The 14,252-nt window shown below is 48.4% G+C and overlaps 1 protein-coding gene across 1 annotated transcript; it reads right to left on the bottom strand.

The window, feature by feature from the left end:
- Positions 1-589: 589 nt before the first annotated feature.
- On the bottom strand, positions 590-2,407 carry LOC123399093 (probable polyol transporter 6). Its single transcript, XM_045093513.1, has 2 exons — positions 2,218-2,407; positions 590-2,103 (listed from the first exon to the last, which is right to left on the bottom strand). Exons 1-2 carry the CDS (start codon positions 2,336-2,338, stop codon positions 695-697), a joined length of 1,530 nt encoding a protein of 509 aa, XP_044949448.1. The 5' UTR covers positions 2,339-2,407; the 3' UTR covers positions 590-694.
- Between the last annotated feature and the right edge of the window lie 11,845 nt (positions 2,408-14,252).

Below are 14,252 nucleotides of genomic sequence, written 5' to 3' on the forward strand. Positions count from 1 at the left end.
CTCCTCCAGGGCCCTGCCCTGCGATTGAGCGTTCTCAGTATTGCATGACCTTACGTTTAAAAGGAGCTAGATCCAAGGTTTCAGGGTTGAACGAATCCAACGGAGGCAAGTGGACAGGCAGAGCTACTCGGCCGGTCGTCCGGGACAGAGGCCCTGTTTGGATCCATGAGTTAGAGTTAGAATTGGTTAGATTGGACCCATCTAACCCCAAAACATCCAAACATGAGGGTTAGAGTTGGTTAGATGCATCTAACCCACCCAAGAGGTGCTTATTTGGGTTAGAGTTAGGTTGGGCCCACAAAAAGTTACTTTTCTCTCTACCTCCACCACACCAAATCCTTGATAAATGAGCCAAATAATTGGAAAAGATGCATTTATTGATAATCTAACCCTTTCATCCAAATACCTATTTGGTTAGAGTTAGTTGAGGACTAGTCTAGGGTTAGAATCTAACTCTAACCTCTAACCGAGTTAGAGTATCCACACAGGGCGAGAGTAGTGGCCTTTTAAAAAGATCGTTTTGGAAATTTCTTGTCAATACTCGCGACAGCAACTGCAACACAGTACTGATAGGTTACTCACCTTCCACACTACTGTAAAAGACTAAAAGCTATAAAATCGTATGAGAAAACACTACGGCCATGCGAAGTCTAGACACGTCCTGGTACATGGTTTGTACCGTCACCGTGAAACACTATGCCTTGCCGTCGGCCACCGCCAACGACGACGACTGCTGCCTCCGCCGGGCGCGCCAACCCTGGCTGAACACCTCCTCGATTTCCTCCAGGGCCCTGCCCTGCGTCTCCGGGCACATGAAGTAGAAGAAGGTGGCAGCCACCACCGCCAACCCGGCGAAGAGGAAGAAGGCGCCGCCTATGGTGATCGCCTCGTACAGAGTGACGAAAGTCATGGACACGCCGGCGTTCATTATGCGGTTTATGGCCACGCCGATGCTGACGCCCTGCGCGCGCAGCCGGAGCGGCCAGACCTCCGAGCTGTAGGCCCACGTGATGGGCCCCACGCCGACGGAGAAGGAGGCGACGAAGGTGAACACCGTGGCGATGGCCAGCGCGACCGCCCAGGGCGCGCCGTGGCCGTGAGGCGACCGCTCGATCACGGTGAGGCCTAGGCCGAGGCAGGATAGCGAGACCACGATGCCGGCCAGGCTAGACAGGTAGAGCGGCCGCCGGCCGACGCGGTCGACGAGCAGGATCGCCGTCATGATGAACACCGTCTTGGTCACGCCCACGCCGATGGTCGCCGCCAGGATCTCGCTGCGGCTGGCGATGCCGGCCGCCTTGAAGATCCGCGGGCTGTAGAGCACCACGGCCTCGATCCCGCTCAGGTGCTGGAAGAAGTGGATGCCCAGGCCGGACACGAGGACGCGACGGACTTTCGGCGTCGGGTGCAGGAACATCTCCTTCAACACGCCCTTGCCGCCGCTGCCAGGCGCGGGCGCGGGCGCGTACGCGGAGTCTCCGTCGACGAATCCGGCTGCGCTCTTGATGTCCGCGAGCCGCACGTCGGCCTCTCCCGCCGTGTTGCACACTTTCCGGAGAACCGCGAGCGCCTCGTCGGGGCGGCCCTGCATGACGAGCCACCGGGGCGACTCCGGCATGGCCAGGACGCCGAGGGCGAGCGCGGCGCTGGGGAGGGCGCCGAGCCCCAGCATTGTGCGCCAGCCGTAGACCAGCGGCAGCTTGGCGAGGAAGTAGTTGGCCACGTAGCCAATGAGGATGCCGAAGCTGATGCAGATCTCGGGGAGCGAGGTGAGCGAGCCGCGGATGTCCGCGGACGCGATCTCGGCGGCGTAGACGGGCGCGATCATGAGCGCGTAGCCGACGCCGACGCCGGCGACGCAGCGGCCCGCCAGGAGCGTGGCGAAGTTGGGCGAGAGGCCCATGAGTACGGACCCCGCGAGGAAGATGCATGCGGCGAGCGAGATGGTGCGGCGGCGGCCCACCCAGTCGGAGACGCGGCCGGCGGTGAGGGAGCCGGCGAGCGCGCAGACGTTGAGGATGCCGGCGAGGATCTGCACCTGCGTGTCGTTGGTCCCCAGGTCCTCCTTGATGAACAGCATCGCGCCGCTCATCACGCCGGTGTCTGCGTCCACAACATCATCCACCCGGTCGGCCGTCGTTAACTCGCAGAATGTGACAGAGAATGATGGACTCATGGACATGCATGCATGGTGTTTCGTTCTGATCACGTACGTACCGTAGCCCATGAGGATGGAGATGATGGAGCCGATGACGGAGCAGGCCACCGCGTACTTGTTCGTCCTCCCACCCGCATCGGCGCCATTCTGCTTCCCCTGCTCCTCCTCTCCCATTCCCATGGCTGATGCCCCTCCGAGATTCAGAACTACTACTGGAAATGGCTTGTACGTCTTCCAGGAGCTGCTGGAGTGATTTGCATCGCGAGTGACTAGGGCCGGGCTGGACTGACCAGCCGCATGCAGCTTTATACGCTAGCAAATATCTCGGGGATTTAAGATGGGGATATCAACCAACCTTGACTTGATGCATGGATAAGAGCTAATTTACTGTGTTGCGTTGGGGTCCGATCAGAGCGGAATCCATTCATGGCTAGGAATAGTCTTTCCTCCCAAAATAAAGGATCAACTGGATAAGAAGAAACCCGCCCAGTACGCATTCTTCTAACATGCAATTTATCCCATTGATGACATCAAACTTTACTGTATGAAACACAGGCGCGTTCTGAGCGTCTACAGCGGGTAGGATCAGCGGCGAATCTACTAGAAAAGAAAATGGAGGAAGGGCTCAGCTGACTGTGTAGTGCAGATATGTGTTAAGCTGGGCTAACAAATGGTTAGATCGGACTTTGAGAATAGTAGTAATAGAAATTAATTAGGCAGTGCTCATTGCCGTCGCGCCGGCCCGTGAGCTGCACGGGGACCGCACCGTTATATCTTCATGCAGCAAAATTTCTTGATGTAACAAATTTCGTTGACGATGCAGTAATTTTCATTCACGGTTGCAACAAAAATATAGTTGTGGCAAAAAAAATATCAACGTGGTTGTAACAAAAAACGAAGCTGCTGATGCGTGGCAGCAAAACAAAATAAGGGTTGTAGCAAAACAATCTGGTGAACTCGGATTGCAACTCCGACGAACATGTATGCAACTTTTTTAGTGAACGTTTGTAGCAAAAAATGATACCGGTTGTATAAAAAATTAACACGGTTGTAGCAAAACAAAAAAACACCGGTTGTAACAAAAAATTCGACGAACTGACGTTGCAACCAAACGTATATACAGATTTGTAGTGAATAAATATAGCAAATTTAAACACCGATTGTAGAGCACCAGCGTCTTCATAGGCAGCGGCGGACCTATGTTGAGCCCAATGGGGGCCGTGGTTGCAGCTTCCGTCGACACTAACCATGACGCGTGTGTGATGCATGAATGGAGAAGAAAAGGAGAGAGAAAAAGAAGGGATTGCATCAGACCATGAAGAAAACGAGTGGACAGAAGCTCCTCATGTAAAAAAGATAAGAAATCTAGAGAGAGAAAGCAACATGCACAAACCCGGAACACGTGAGGACGAGTCTCTCGAGTGGTGAGTCGATCGGCCCAACATTTCGCCGGCCTGCTGACGTAAAACATTTACCAAATTAATTTGGCAGTGCTGGAGGGGGCTTAAACATGTTAAAGCCCCCTCCTTACTAAATTCGTCACTCGATAGGATGGCTCTGGATTATGAATGGGACTATAAAAGCATGTTCAACAGTGACGTCAAAAAACGCGCACGCGGTAAACTAAACGTTTAGCGTGGGGGATGAAAACGCGCGTTCCAGCGAACGCGGGAAAATAACGCGCACGGTAAACTATTGCACGCGGGGGGAAAGCGCACGGCCGCGCATTAGATTTGACGCATCGCTTTCAGCGCGCTTATAAAATGGGATGCTCGCCACTCGGCAGCCCATAGCCACGCGCCCTATGCCGCTTCCTTGCCGCTGTCTCTGCCGCTTCCGATCCGCTCCCTCGCCGCTCCCTCTGCCACCATGTCGTTGTGCCGTCGTGGATCCTCGGGCTACCGCGGCGTCCGCGAGCGCCGCCCCGGCGTCTACTACGTCGAGATCAGGTCCGGCGACGTCCGCCTCGGCCTCGGCACATAAGGAACCTCGCACGAGGCCACCAGCGCGTACGACGCGGCGGCGTGGCGCCTAGGGAAGGCCTCGTGCGCAGATGAACTTTCAGGATGTCCACACGCATGAGCTGATGGAGAACGTCGCATGGGAAACAAAAAATTTCCTACGCGCACGCAGACCTATCATGGTGATGTCCATCTACGAGAGGGGATGAGTGATCTACGTACCCTTATAGACCGTACAACAAAAGCGTTAGTGAACGCGGTTGATGTAATGGAACGTCCCCACGTCCCTCGATCCGCCCCGCGAACAATCCCGTGATCAGTCCCACGATCTAGTACCGAACGGACGGCACCTCCGCGTTCAGCACACGTACAACTCGACGATGATCTCGGCCTTCTTGATCCAGCAAGAGAGACGGAGAGGTAGAAGAGTTCTCCGGCAGCGTGACGGCGCTCCGGAGGTTGGTGATGACCTTGTCTCAGCACGGCTCCGCCCGAGCTCCGCAGAAACGCAATCTAGAGGAAAAACCGTGGAGGTATGTGGTCGGGCTGCCATGGAAAAGTCGTCTCAAATCAGCCCTAAAACCTCCGTATATATAGGTGGGAGAGAGGGGACCTTGCCTTGGGGCTCAAGGAGCCCCAAGGGAGTCGGCCGAGCCAAAGGGGGGGGGGACTCCCCCCCCCAAACCGAGTACTACTTGGTTTGGTGGGTGGAGTCCTTCTTTCCTTTCCCACCTCCTCTTTTTTTTCTCTTTGATTTTTCTTCCAATGCGCATAGGGCCCTTTTGGGCTGTCCCACCAGCCCACTAAGGGCTGGTGCGCCACCCTCAAGGCCTATGGGCTTCCCCGGGGTGGGTTGTCCCCTCCGGTGAACTCCCGGAACCCGTTCGTCATTCCCGGTACATTCCCGGTAACTCCGAAAACCTTCCGGTAATCAAATGAGGTCATCCTATATATCAATCTTCGTTTCTGGACCATTTCGGAAACCCTCGTGACGTCCGTAATCTCATCCGGGACTCCGAACAACATTCGGTAACCAACCATACAACTCAAATACGCATAAAACAACGTCGAACCTTAAGTGTGCAGACCCTGCGGGTTCGAGAACTATGTAGACATGACCCGAGAGACTCCTCGGTCAATATCCAATAGCGGGACCTGGATGCCCATATTGGATCCTACATATTCTACGAAGATCTTATCGTTTGAACCTCAGTGCCAAGGATTCATATAATCCCGTATGTCATTCCCTTTGTCCTTCGGTATGTTACTTGCCCGAGATTCGATCGTCAGTATCCGCATACCTATTTCAATCTCGTTTACCGGCAAGTCTCTTTACTCGTTCCGTAATACAAGATCCCGCAACTTACACTAAGTTACATTGCTTGCAAGGCTTGTGTGTGATGTTGTATTACCGAGTGGGCCCCGAGATACCTCTCCGTCACATGGAGTGACAAATCCCAGTCTTGATCCATACTAACTCAACGAACACCTTCGGATATACCTGTAGAGCATCTTTATAGTCACCCAGTTACGTTGCGACGTTTGATACACACAAAGTATTCCTCCGGTGTTAGTGAGTTATATGATCTCATGGTCATAGGAACAAATACTTGACACGCAGAAAACAGTAGCAACAAAATGACACGATCAACATGCTACGTCTATTAGTTTGGGTCTAGTCCATCACGTGATTCTCCTAATGACGTGATCCAGTTATCAAGCAACAACACCTTGTTTATAATCAGAAGACACTGACTATCTTTGATCAACTGGCTAGCCAACTAGAGGCTTGCTAGGGACAGTGTTTTGCCTATGTATCCACACATGTAAATGAGTCTTCATTCAATACAATTATAGCATGGATAATAAACGATTATCTTGATACAGGAATTATAATAATAACTATATTTATTATTGCCTCTAGGGCATAATTCCAACAGTCTCCCACTTGCACTAGAGTCAATAATCTAGCCCTCACATCATCATGCCAATTACATTGTAATAAATCTAACACCCATACAGTTCTGGTGTTGATCATGCTTTGGCCGTGGAAGAGGTTTAGTCAGCAGGTCTGCTACATTCAGATCCATGTGCACTTTGCATATATTTACGTCCTCCCCTTCGACGTAGTCGCGGATGAGGTTGAAGCGTCCTTTGATGTGTCTGGACTTCTTGTGAAACCGTGGTTCCTTTGCTAAGTCAATGGCACCCGTGTTGTCACAGAACAAGGTTATTGGATTCAGTGCGCTTGGCACCACTCCAAGATCCGTCATGAACTGCTTCATCCAGACACCCTCCTTAGCCGGCTCCGAGGCAGCCATGTACTCCGCTTCACATGTAGAATCTGCTATGACGCTTTGCTTGGAACTGCACCAGCTTACCGCATCCCCATTAAGAATAAATACGTATCCGGTTTGCGACTTAGAGTCGTCCGGATCTGTGTCAAAGCTTGCATCGACGTAACCTTTTACGGCGAGCTCTTCGTCACCTCCATACACGAGAAACATCTCCTTAGTCCTTTTCAGGTACTTCAGGATATTCTTGACCGCCGTCCAGTGATCCACTCCTGGATTACTCTGGAACCTACCTGCCATACTTATGGCCAGGCTAACGTCCGGTCTAGTGCACAGCATTGCATACATGATAGATCCTATGGCTGAAGCATAGGGGACGGAGCGCATATGCTCTCTATCCTCATCAGTTGATGGGCACTGAGTCTTACTCAATCTCGTACCTTGTAAAACTGGCAAGAACCCCTTCTTGGACTGTTCCATTTTGAACCTCTTTAAAACTTTATCAAGGTATGTGCTTTGTGAAAGTCCTATCACGCGTTTTGATCTATCCCTATAGATCTTAATGCCTAGAATGTAAGCAGCTTCTCCTAGGTCCTTCATAGAGAAACTTTTATTTAAGTAATCCTTTATGCTCTCCAAAAACTCTACGTTGTTTCCAATCAGCAATATGTCATCCACATATAATATTAGAAACGCCACAGAGCTCCCACTCACTTTCTTGTAAATACAAGATTCTCCAACCACTTGTATAAACCCAAATGCTTTGATCACCTCATCAAAACGTTTGTTCCAACTCCGAGATGCTTGCACCGGTCCATAAATGGATCGCTGGAGCTTGCACACCTTGTTAGCATTCTTAGGATCGACAAAACCTTCGGGTTGCATCATATACAATTCTTCCTTAAGGAAACCGTTAAGGAACGCCGTTTTGACATCCATCTGCCAAATTTCATAATCGAAAAATGCAGCTATTGCTAACATGATTCTGACGGACTTAAGCATCGCTACGGGTGAGAATGTCTCATCGTAGTCAACTCCTTGAACTTGTGAAAAACCCTTTGCCACAAGTCGAGCTTTATAAACGGTCACATTGCCGTCAGCGTCCGTCTTCCTCTTAAAGATCCATTTGTTCTGAATAGCCTTGTGGCCCTCAGGCAGTACCTCCAAAGCCACACTTTGTTCTCATACATGGATCCTATCTCGGACTTCACGGCTTCCAGCCATTTGTTGGAATATGGGCCCACCATTGCTTCTTCATAATTTGCAGGTTCATTGTTGTCCAACAACATGATTGACAAGACGGGATTACCGTACCACTCTGGAGCAGCACGTGGTCTCGTCGACCTGCGTGGTTCGACAGAAACTTGAACCGGAGTTTCATGATCATCATCATTAACTTCCTCCTCAACCGGCGTCGCAACGACAGAGGTTTCCCCTTGCCCTGCGCCACCATCCAGAGGGATGAGAGGTTCGACAACCTCGTCAAGTTCTATCTTCCTCCCACTCAATTCTCTCGAGAGAAACTCCTTCTCGAGAAAAGCTCCGTTTTTAGCAACAAACATTTTGCCCTCGGATTTGAGATAGAAGGTGTACCCAACCGTCTCTTTTGGGTAACCTATGAAGATGCACTTTTCCGCTTTGGGTTCCAGCTTTTCAGGCTGAAGCTTTTTGACATAAGCATCACATCCCCAAACTTTAAGAAACGACAACTTTGGCCTTTTGCCATACCACAGTTTGTATGGTGTCGTCTCAAACGGATTTTGATGGTGCCCTATTTAAAGTGAATGCATCTGTTTCTAATGCATAACCCCAAAACGATAACGGCAAATCGGTAAGAGACATCATAGATCGCACCATCTCTAATAAAGTACGATTACGACGTTCGGACACACCATTACGCTGTGGTGTTCCAGGCAGTGTCAACTGTGAAACAATTCCACATTGTCTTAAGTGAGCACCAAACTCAAAACTCAGATATTCACCCCCACGATCAGACCGTAGGAACTTGATCTTCTTGTTACGATGATTTTCAACTTCACTCTGAAATTGCTTGAACTTTTCAAATGTTTCAGACTTGTGCTTCATTAAGTAGACATAACCATATCTACTCAAATCGTCAGTGAAGGTGAGAAAATAACGATATCCGCCGCGTGCCTCTACGCTCATCGGACCACACACATCAGTATGTATGATTTCCAACAAGTCACTTGCACGCTCCATTGTTCCAGAGAACGGAGTTTTAGTCATCTTGCCCATGAGGCATGGTTCGCACGTGTCAAGTGAATCAAAGTCAAGTGACTCCAAAAGTCCATCGGCATGGAGTTTCTTCATGCGCTTTACACCAATATGACCTAAGCGGCAGTGCCACAAAAATATGGCGCTATCATTGTTAACTCTAACTCTTTTAATCTCAATGTTATGTATGTGTGTATCGCTATCAAGATTCAATATGAACAATCCTCTCACATTGGGTGCATGACCATAAAAGATGTTACTCATAGAAATAGAACAACCATTATTCTCTGACTTAAAAGAGTAACCGTCTCGCAACAAACAAGATCCAGATATAAGGTTCATGCTCAACGCAGGCACTAAATAACAATGATTCAAGTTCATAACTAATCCTGATGGTAACTCAAGTGAAACTGTGCCGACGGCGATTGCATCAACCTTGGAACCATTTCCTACGCGCATCGTCACTTCATCTTTCGCCAGCCTTCGTCTATTCCGCAGTTCCTGTTTCGAGTTGCAAATATGAGCAACAGAACCGGTATCGAATACCCAGGCACTACTACGAGAGCCGGTTAAGTACACATCAATAACATGTATATCAAATATACCTGATTTTTCTTTGGCCGCCTTCTTATCTGCGAGATACTTGGGGCAATTGCGCTTCCAGTGACCCATACCCTTGCAATAGTAACACTCTGTTTCAGGCTTAGGTCCAGCTTTGGGTTTCTTTGTCGGATTGGCAACAGGCTTGCCGCTCTTCTTTGAATTACCCTTCTTGCCTTTGCCGTTTCTCTTAAAACTAGTGGTCTTATTCACCATCAACACTTGATGCTCTTTACGGAGTTCAGACTCTGCGACTTTCAGCATCGCAAACAACTCGTCGGGAGACTTGTTCATCCCTTGCATGTTGTAGTTCAACACAAAGCCTTTATAGCTTGGCGGCAGTGATTGAAGGATTCTGTCAGTGATAGCCTCTTGCGGGAGTTCAATCCCCAGCTCAGCTAGACGGTTTGAGTACCCAGACATTTTGAGCACATGTTCACTGACATACGAGTTCTCCTCCATCTTGCAAGCATAGAATTTATCGAAGGTCTCATACCTCTCGATCCGGGCGTTCTTCTGAAAGATAAACTTCAACTCCTGGAACATCTCAAATGCTCCATGACGCTCAAAGCGACGTTGAAGTCCCGGTTCTAAGCCATACAAGACTGCACATTGAACTACTGAGTAGTCCTCCTTACGTGCTAACCAAGCGTTCTTAACATCCTGATCAGCCGTAGCGGGTGGTTCATCTCCTAGCGCAGCATTAAGGACATAATCCTTCTTCCCAGCTTGTAAGATTAGCTTAAGATTACGAGCCCAGTCTACAAAGTTTCTTCCATCATCTTTCAACTTAGCTTTCTCTAGGAACGTATTAAAATTCAGGGTGACTGTTGCGTGAGCCATGATCTACAACACAAACATATTCAAAGTGGACTTAGACTATGTTCAAGATAATTAGAGTTTAACTTAATCAAATTATTCGCTAAACTCCCACTCAAAAAGTACATCTCTCTAGTCATTTGATTGGTTCATGATCCACTTACACTAGCTCAAGTCCGATCATCACGTGAGTTGAGTATAGTTTCAGTGGTAAGCATCCCTATGCTAATCATATCATCTATATGATTCATGATCGACCTTTCGGTCTCATGTGTTCCGAGGCCATGTCTGCACATGCTAGGCTCGTCAAGCTTAACCCGAATGTTCCGCGTGCGCAACTGTTTTGCACCCGTTGTATGTGAACATTGAGCCTATCACACCCGATCATCACGTGGTGTCTCGAAACGACGAACTGTAGCAACGGTGCACAGTCGGGGAGAACACAATTTCGTCTTGAAATTTTAGTGAGAGATCACCTCATAATGCTACCGTCGTTCTAAGCAAAATAAGGTGCATAAATGGATTAACATCACATGCAATTCATAAGTGACATGATATGGCCATCATCACGTGCTTCTTGATCTCCATCACCAAAGCACCGGCACGATCTTCTTGTCACCGGCGCCACACCATGATCTCCATCAACGTGTCGCCATCGGGGTTGTCGTGCTACTCATGCTATTACTACTAAAGCTACATCCTAGCAAAATATGGGCTTCCCCGGGGTGGGTTGCCCCCCCCCCCTCCCGATGAACTCCCGGAACCCATTCGTCATTCCCGGTACATTCCCGGTAACTCCGAAAACCTTCCGGTAATCAAATGAGGTCATCCTATATATCAATCTTCGTTTCCGGACTATTCCGGAAACCCTCGTGACGTCCGTGATCTCATCCGGGACTCCGAACAACATTCGGTAACCAACCATATAACTCAAATACGCATAAAACAACGTCGAACCTTAAGTGTGCAGACCGTGCGGGTTCGAGAACTATGTAGACATGACCCGAGAGACTCCTCGGTCAATATCCAATAGCGGGACCTGGATGCCCATATTGGATCCTACATATTCTACGAAGATCTTATCGTTTGAACCTCAGTGCCAAGGATTCATATAATCCCGTATGTCATTCCCTTTGTCCTTCGGTATGTTACTTGCCCGAGATTCGATCGTCAGTATCCGTATACCTATTTCAATCTCGTTTACCGGCAAGTCTCTTTACTCGTTCCGTAATACAAGATCCCGCAACTTACACTAAGTTACATTGCTTGCAAGGCTTGTGTGTGATGTTGTATTACCGAGTGGGCCCCGAGATACCTCTCCGTCACACGGAGTGACAAATCCCAGTCTTGATCCATACTAACTCAACTAACACCTTCGGAGATACCTGTAGAGCATCTTTATAGTCACCCAGTTACGTTGCGATGTTTGATACACACAAAGTATTCCTCCGGTGTTAGTGAGTTATATGATCTCATGGTCATAGGAACAAATACTTGACACGCAGAAAACAGTAGCAACAAAATGACACGATCAACATGCTACGTCTATTAGTTTGGGTCTAGTCCATCACGTGATTCTCCTAATGACGTGATCCAGTTATCAAGCAACAACACCTTGTTTATAATCAGAAGACACTGACTATCTTTGATCAACTGGCTAGCCAACTAGAGGCTTGCTAGGGATAGTGTTTTGCCTATGTATCCACACATGTAAATGAGTCTTCATTCAATACAATTATAGCATGGATAATAAACGATTATCTTGATACAGGAATTATAATAATAACTATATTTATTATTGCCTCTAGGGTATAATTCCAACACGAGCAAGCGCAGGACCTTGTCCCTTCGCCTCGTCTGATAACAGACCAGGACCGTGAGGAGCACCGTCGGCGGCAGCGCCGGCTCCTCGTCGTCGAGGAGGACGAGCGAGCCATGGCGGAGTGGCGCCGGCGCCACCCGGAGGACGTCACCACCGAGAACGCCTTCTGGGCGGAGAGGACGACAAGGCGTCACGAGGAGCGGGACGACAGGCTGATGACCCACAAGTATAGGGGATCAATCGTAGTCCTTTCGATAAGTAAGAGTGTCGAACCCAACGAGGAGCACAAGGATCTGACAAGTGGTTTTCAGCAAGGACATATCTGCAGGCACTGAAATTATCGGTGACAAGTGATTGTGTGGTGAGATGATTCGTAGCAAGCAACAAGTAGTAAAAGTAGTAATGGTGCAGCAAAGTGGCCCAATCCCTTTTGTAGCAAGGGACAAGCCTGGACAAAGTCTTATAGGAGGAAAAACGCTCCCGAGGACACACGAGAATTTCTGTCATGCTAGTTTCATCATGTTCATATGATTCGCGTTCGTTATTTTGATAGTTTGATATGTGGGTGGACCGGCGCTTCGGTACTGCCCTTACTTGGACAAGCATTCCATTTATGATTAACCCCTCTCGCAAGCATCCGCAACTACGAAAGAAGAATTAAGACAAAGTCTAACCATAACATTAAACTAGTGAGTCCAAATCAGCCACTTACAAAGCAACGCATAAAATAGGGTTTAAGATTCTGTCACTCTAGCAACCCATCATCTACTTACTACTTCCCAATGTCTTCCTCTAGGCCCAAATAATGGTGAAGTGTTATGTAGTCGACGTTCACATAACACCACTAGAGAAAAAACAACATACAACATATCAAAATACCGAACGAATACCAAATTCACATGACTATTATTAGCCTGACTTATCCCATGTCCTCACGAACAAAAGTAACTACTCACAAAGCATAATCATAATCACGATCAGAGAGGTAATGAGTAGCATCAAGGATCTGAACATAAACTCTTCCACCAAATAATCCAACTAGCATCAACTATAAAGAGTAATTAACACTACTAGCAACCTTACAAGTACCAATCGGAGTCGTGAGACAGAAATTGGTTACAAGTGATGAACTAGGGTTTGGAGATGAGATGGTGCTGATGAAGATGTTGATGGAGATGAGTCCCCTCCGATGAGAGGAGTGTTGGTGATGACGATGGCGACGATTTCCCCCTCTGGGAGGGAAGTTTCCTCGACAGGATCGTCCTGTCGGAGCTCTAGATTGGTTCTCCTCAAGTTCTGCCTCATGGCGGCGGCGAAACCACGAAAAAGCTCCTCTTGGTTCAACTCCACAACACGAAGTAGGAGTCTCCCAAGCGACACCTAACCAATCTAGGAGGCACCACCCTCCAAAAGGTAATAGATGCGGTAGAATGATGAACTCCTTGCTCTTGTGCTTAAAAAGGTAGTCTCCTCAACACTCAATCACTCTCTCACAAATTTGGCATGGGTAGGAGAGATTGATTTGGTGGAAAGCAACTTGGGGGGCTAGAGACAAAGTTTCAAATGGTTGGATTGAAGTCTCTTGATCTCAACACATGAGTAGGTGGCTCTCTCTCAGAAAAATGGATATGGCAAGTGTAAGTATGTTCTGAGTGCTTCTCTGCGAATGAGAGGAGGTGGAGGGGTATATATAGGCATCCCCCAAAATCCAACCGTTACAACATTATTGCCCAACTCGATGACACCGAAATGAATCTCGGTGGTACCAAGTTGCACTAAATGTGGCAACTTTTGAATTCTCGGTTAGACCGATATATAAATCTTGGTGGTACCGATACGATGACCTAGAGCAGTTTTCAAATCTCGGTGAGACCGATTCCAATCTCGAATTCCAAATCTTAGGATTTTCTCAATAGAAAGTTGGTCACATGCTTTCGGTGGCATCGATTGGAAACTTGGTGGTACCGAGAGACTAGGGTTTGGAAAAGGATCTGTCTCTCGGAAAATCGGTAGGGCCGGGTGGAAAAGGCTGGTGGCACCGATTTTGCTGGTTTGGCTTGGGACAGAGATACTTGTGGGAGAAGTGAGTGAATATTTTTGGTGGCTATCTGCAAGCACTTGAGCAACCAATTCATCATAATGCATCACCCCCATTTTAATAGTATTGGCTTTCCTATGGACACAAAAGTGATTTCTCACAAATGTAAAATGAAGACTCCTTTTGCTTGAAGCTTGAGCCAATCCTATTCCTTTCCTTGCATCAAGGGACTTCTCCTCACAATCCTTTGCCCAAAGCTCTTTGTGGACTATACCTGAAATATACCAGGTAAAAGTGTTAGTCCAGGAGACAATGTATGTTTTCA

This window comes from Hordeum vulgare, chromosome 5H, assembly GCF_904849725.1.
Source record: "Hordeum vulgare subsp. vulgare chromosome 5H, MorexV3_pseudomolecules_assembly, whole genome shotgun sequence".
In the NCBI taxonomy this organism is placed as follows: Eukaryota; Viridiplantae; Streptophyta; class Magnoliopsida; order Poales; family Poaceae; genus Hordeum; species Hordeum vulgare.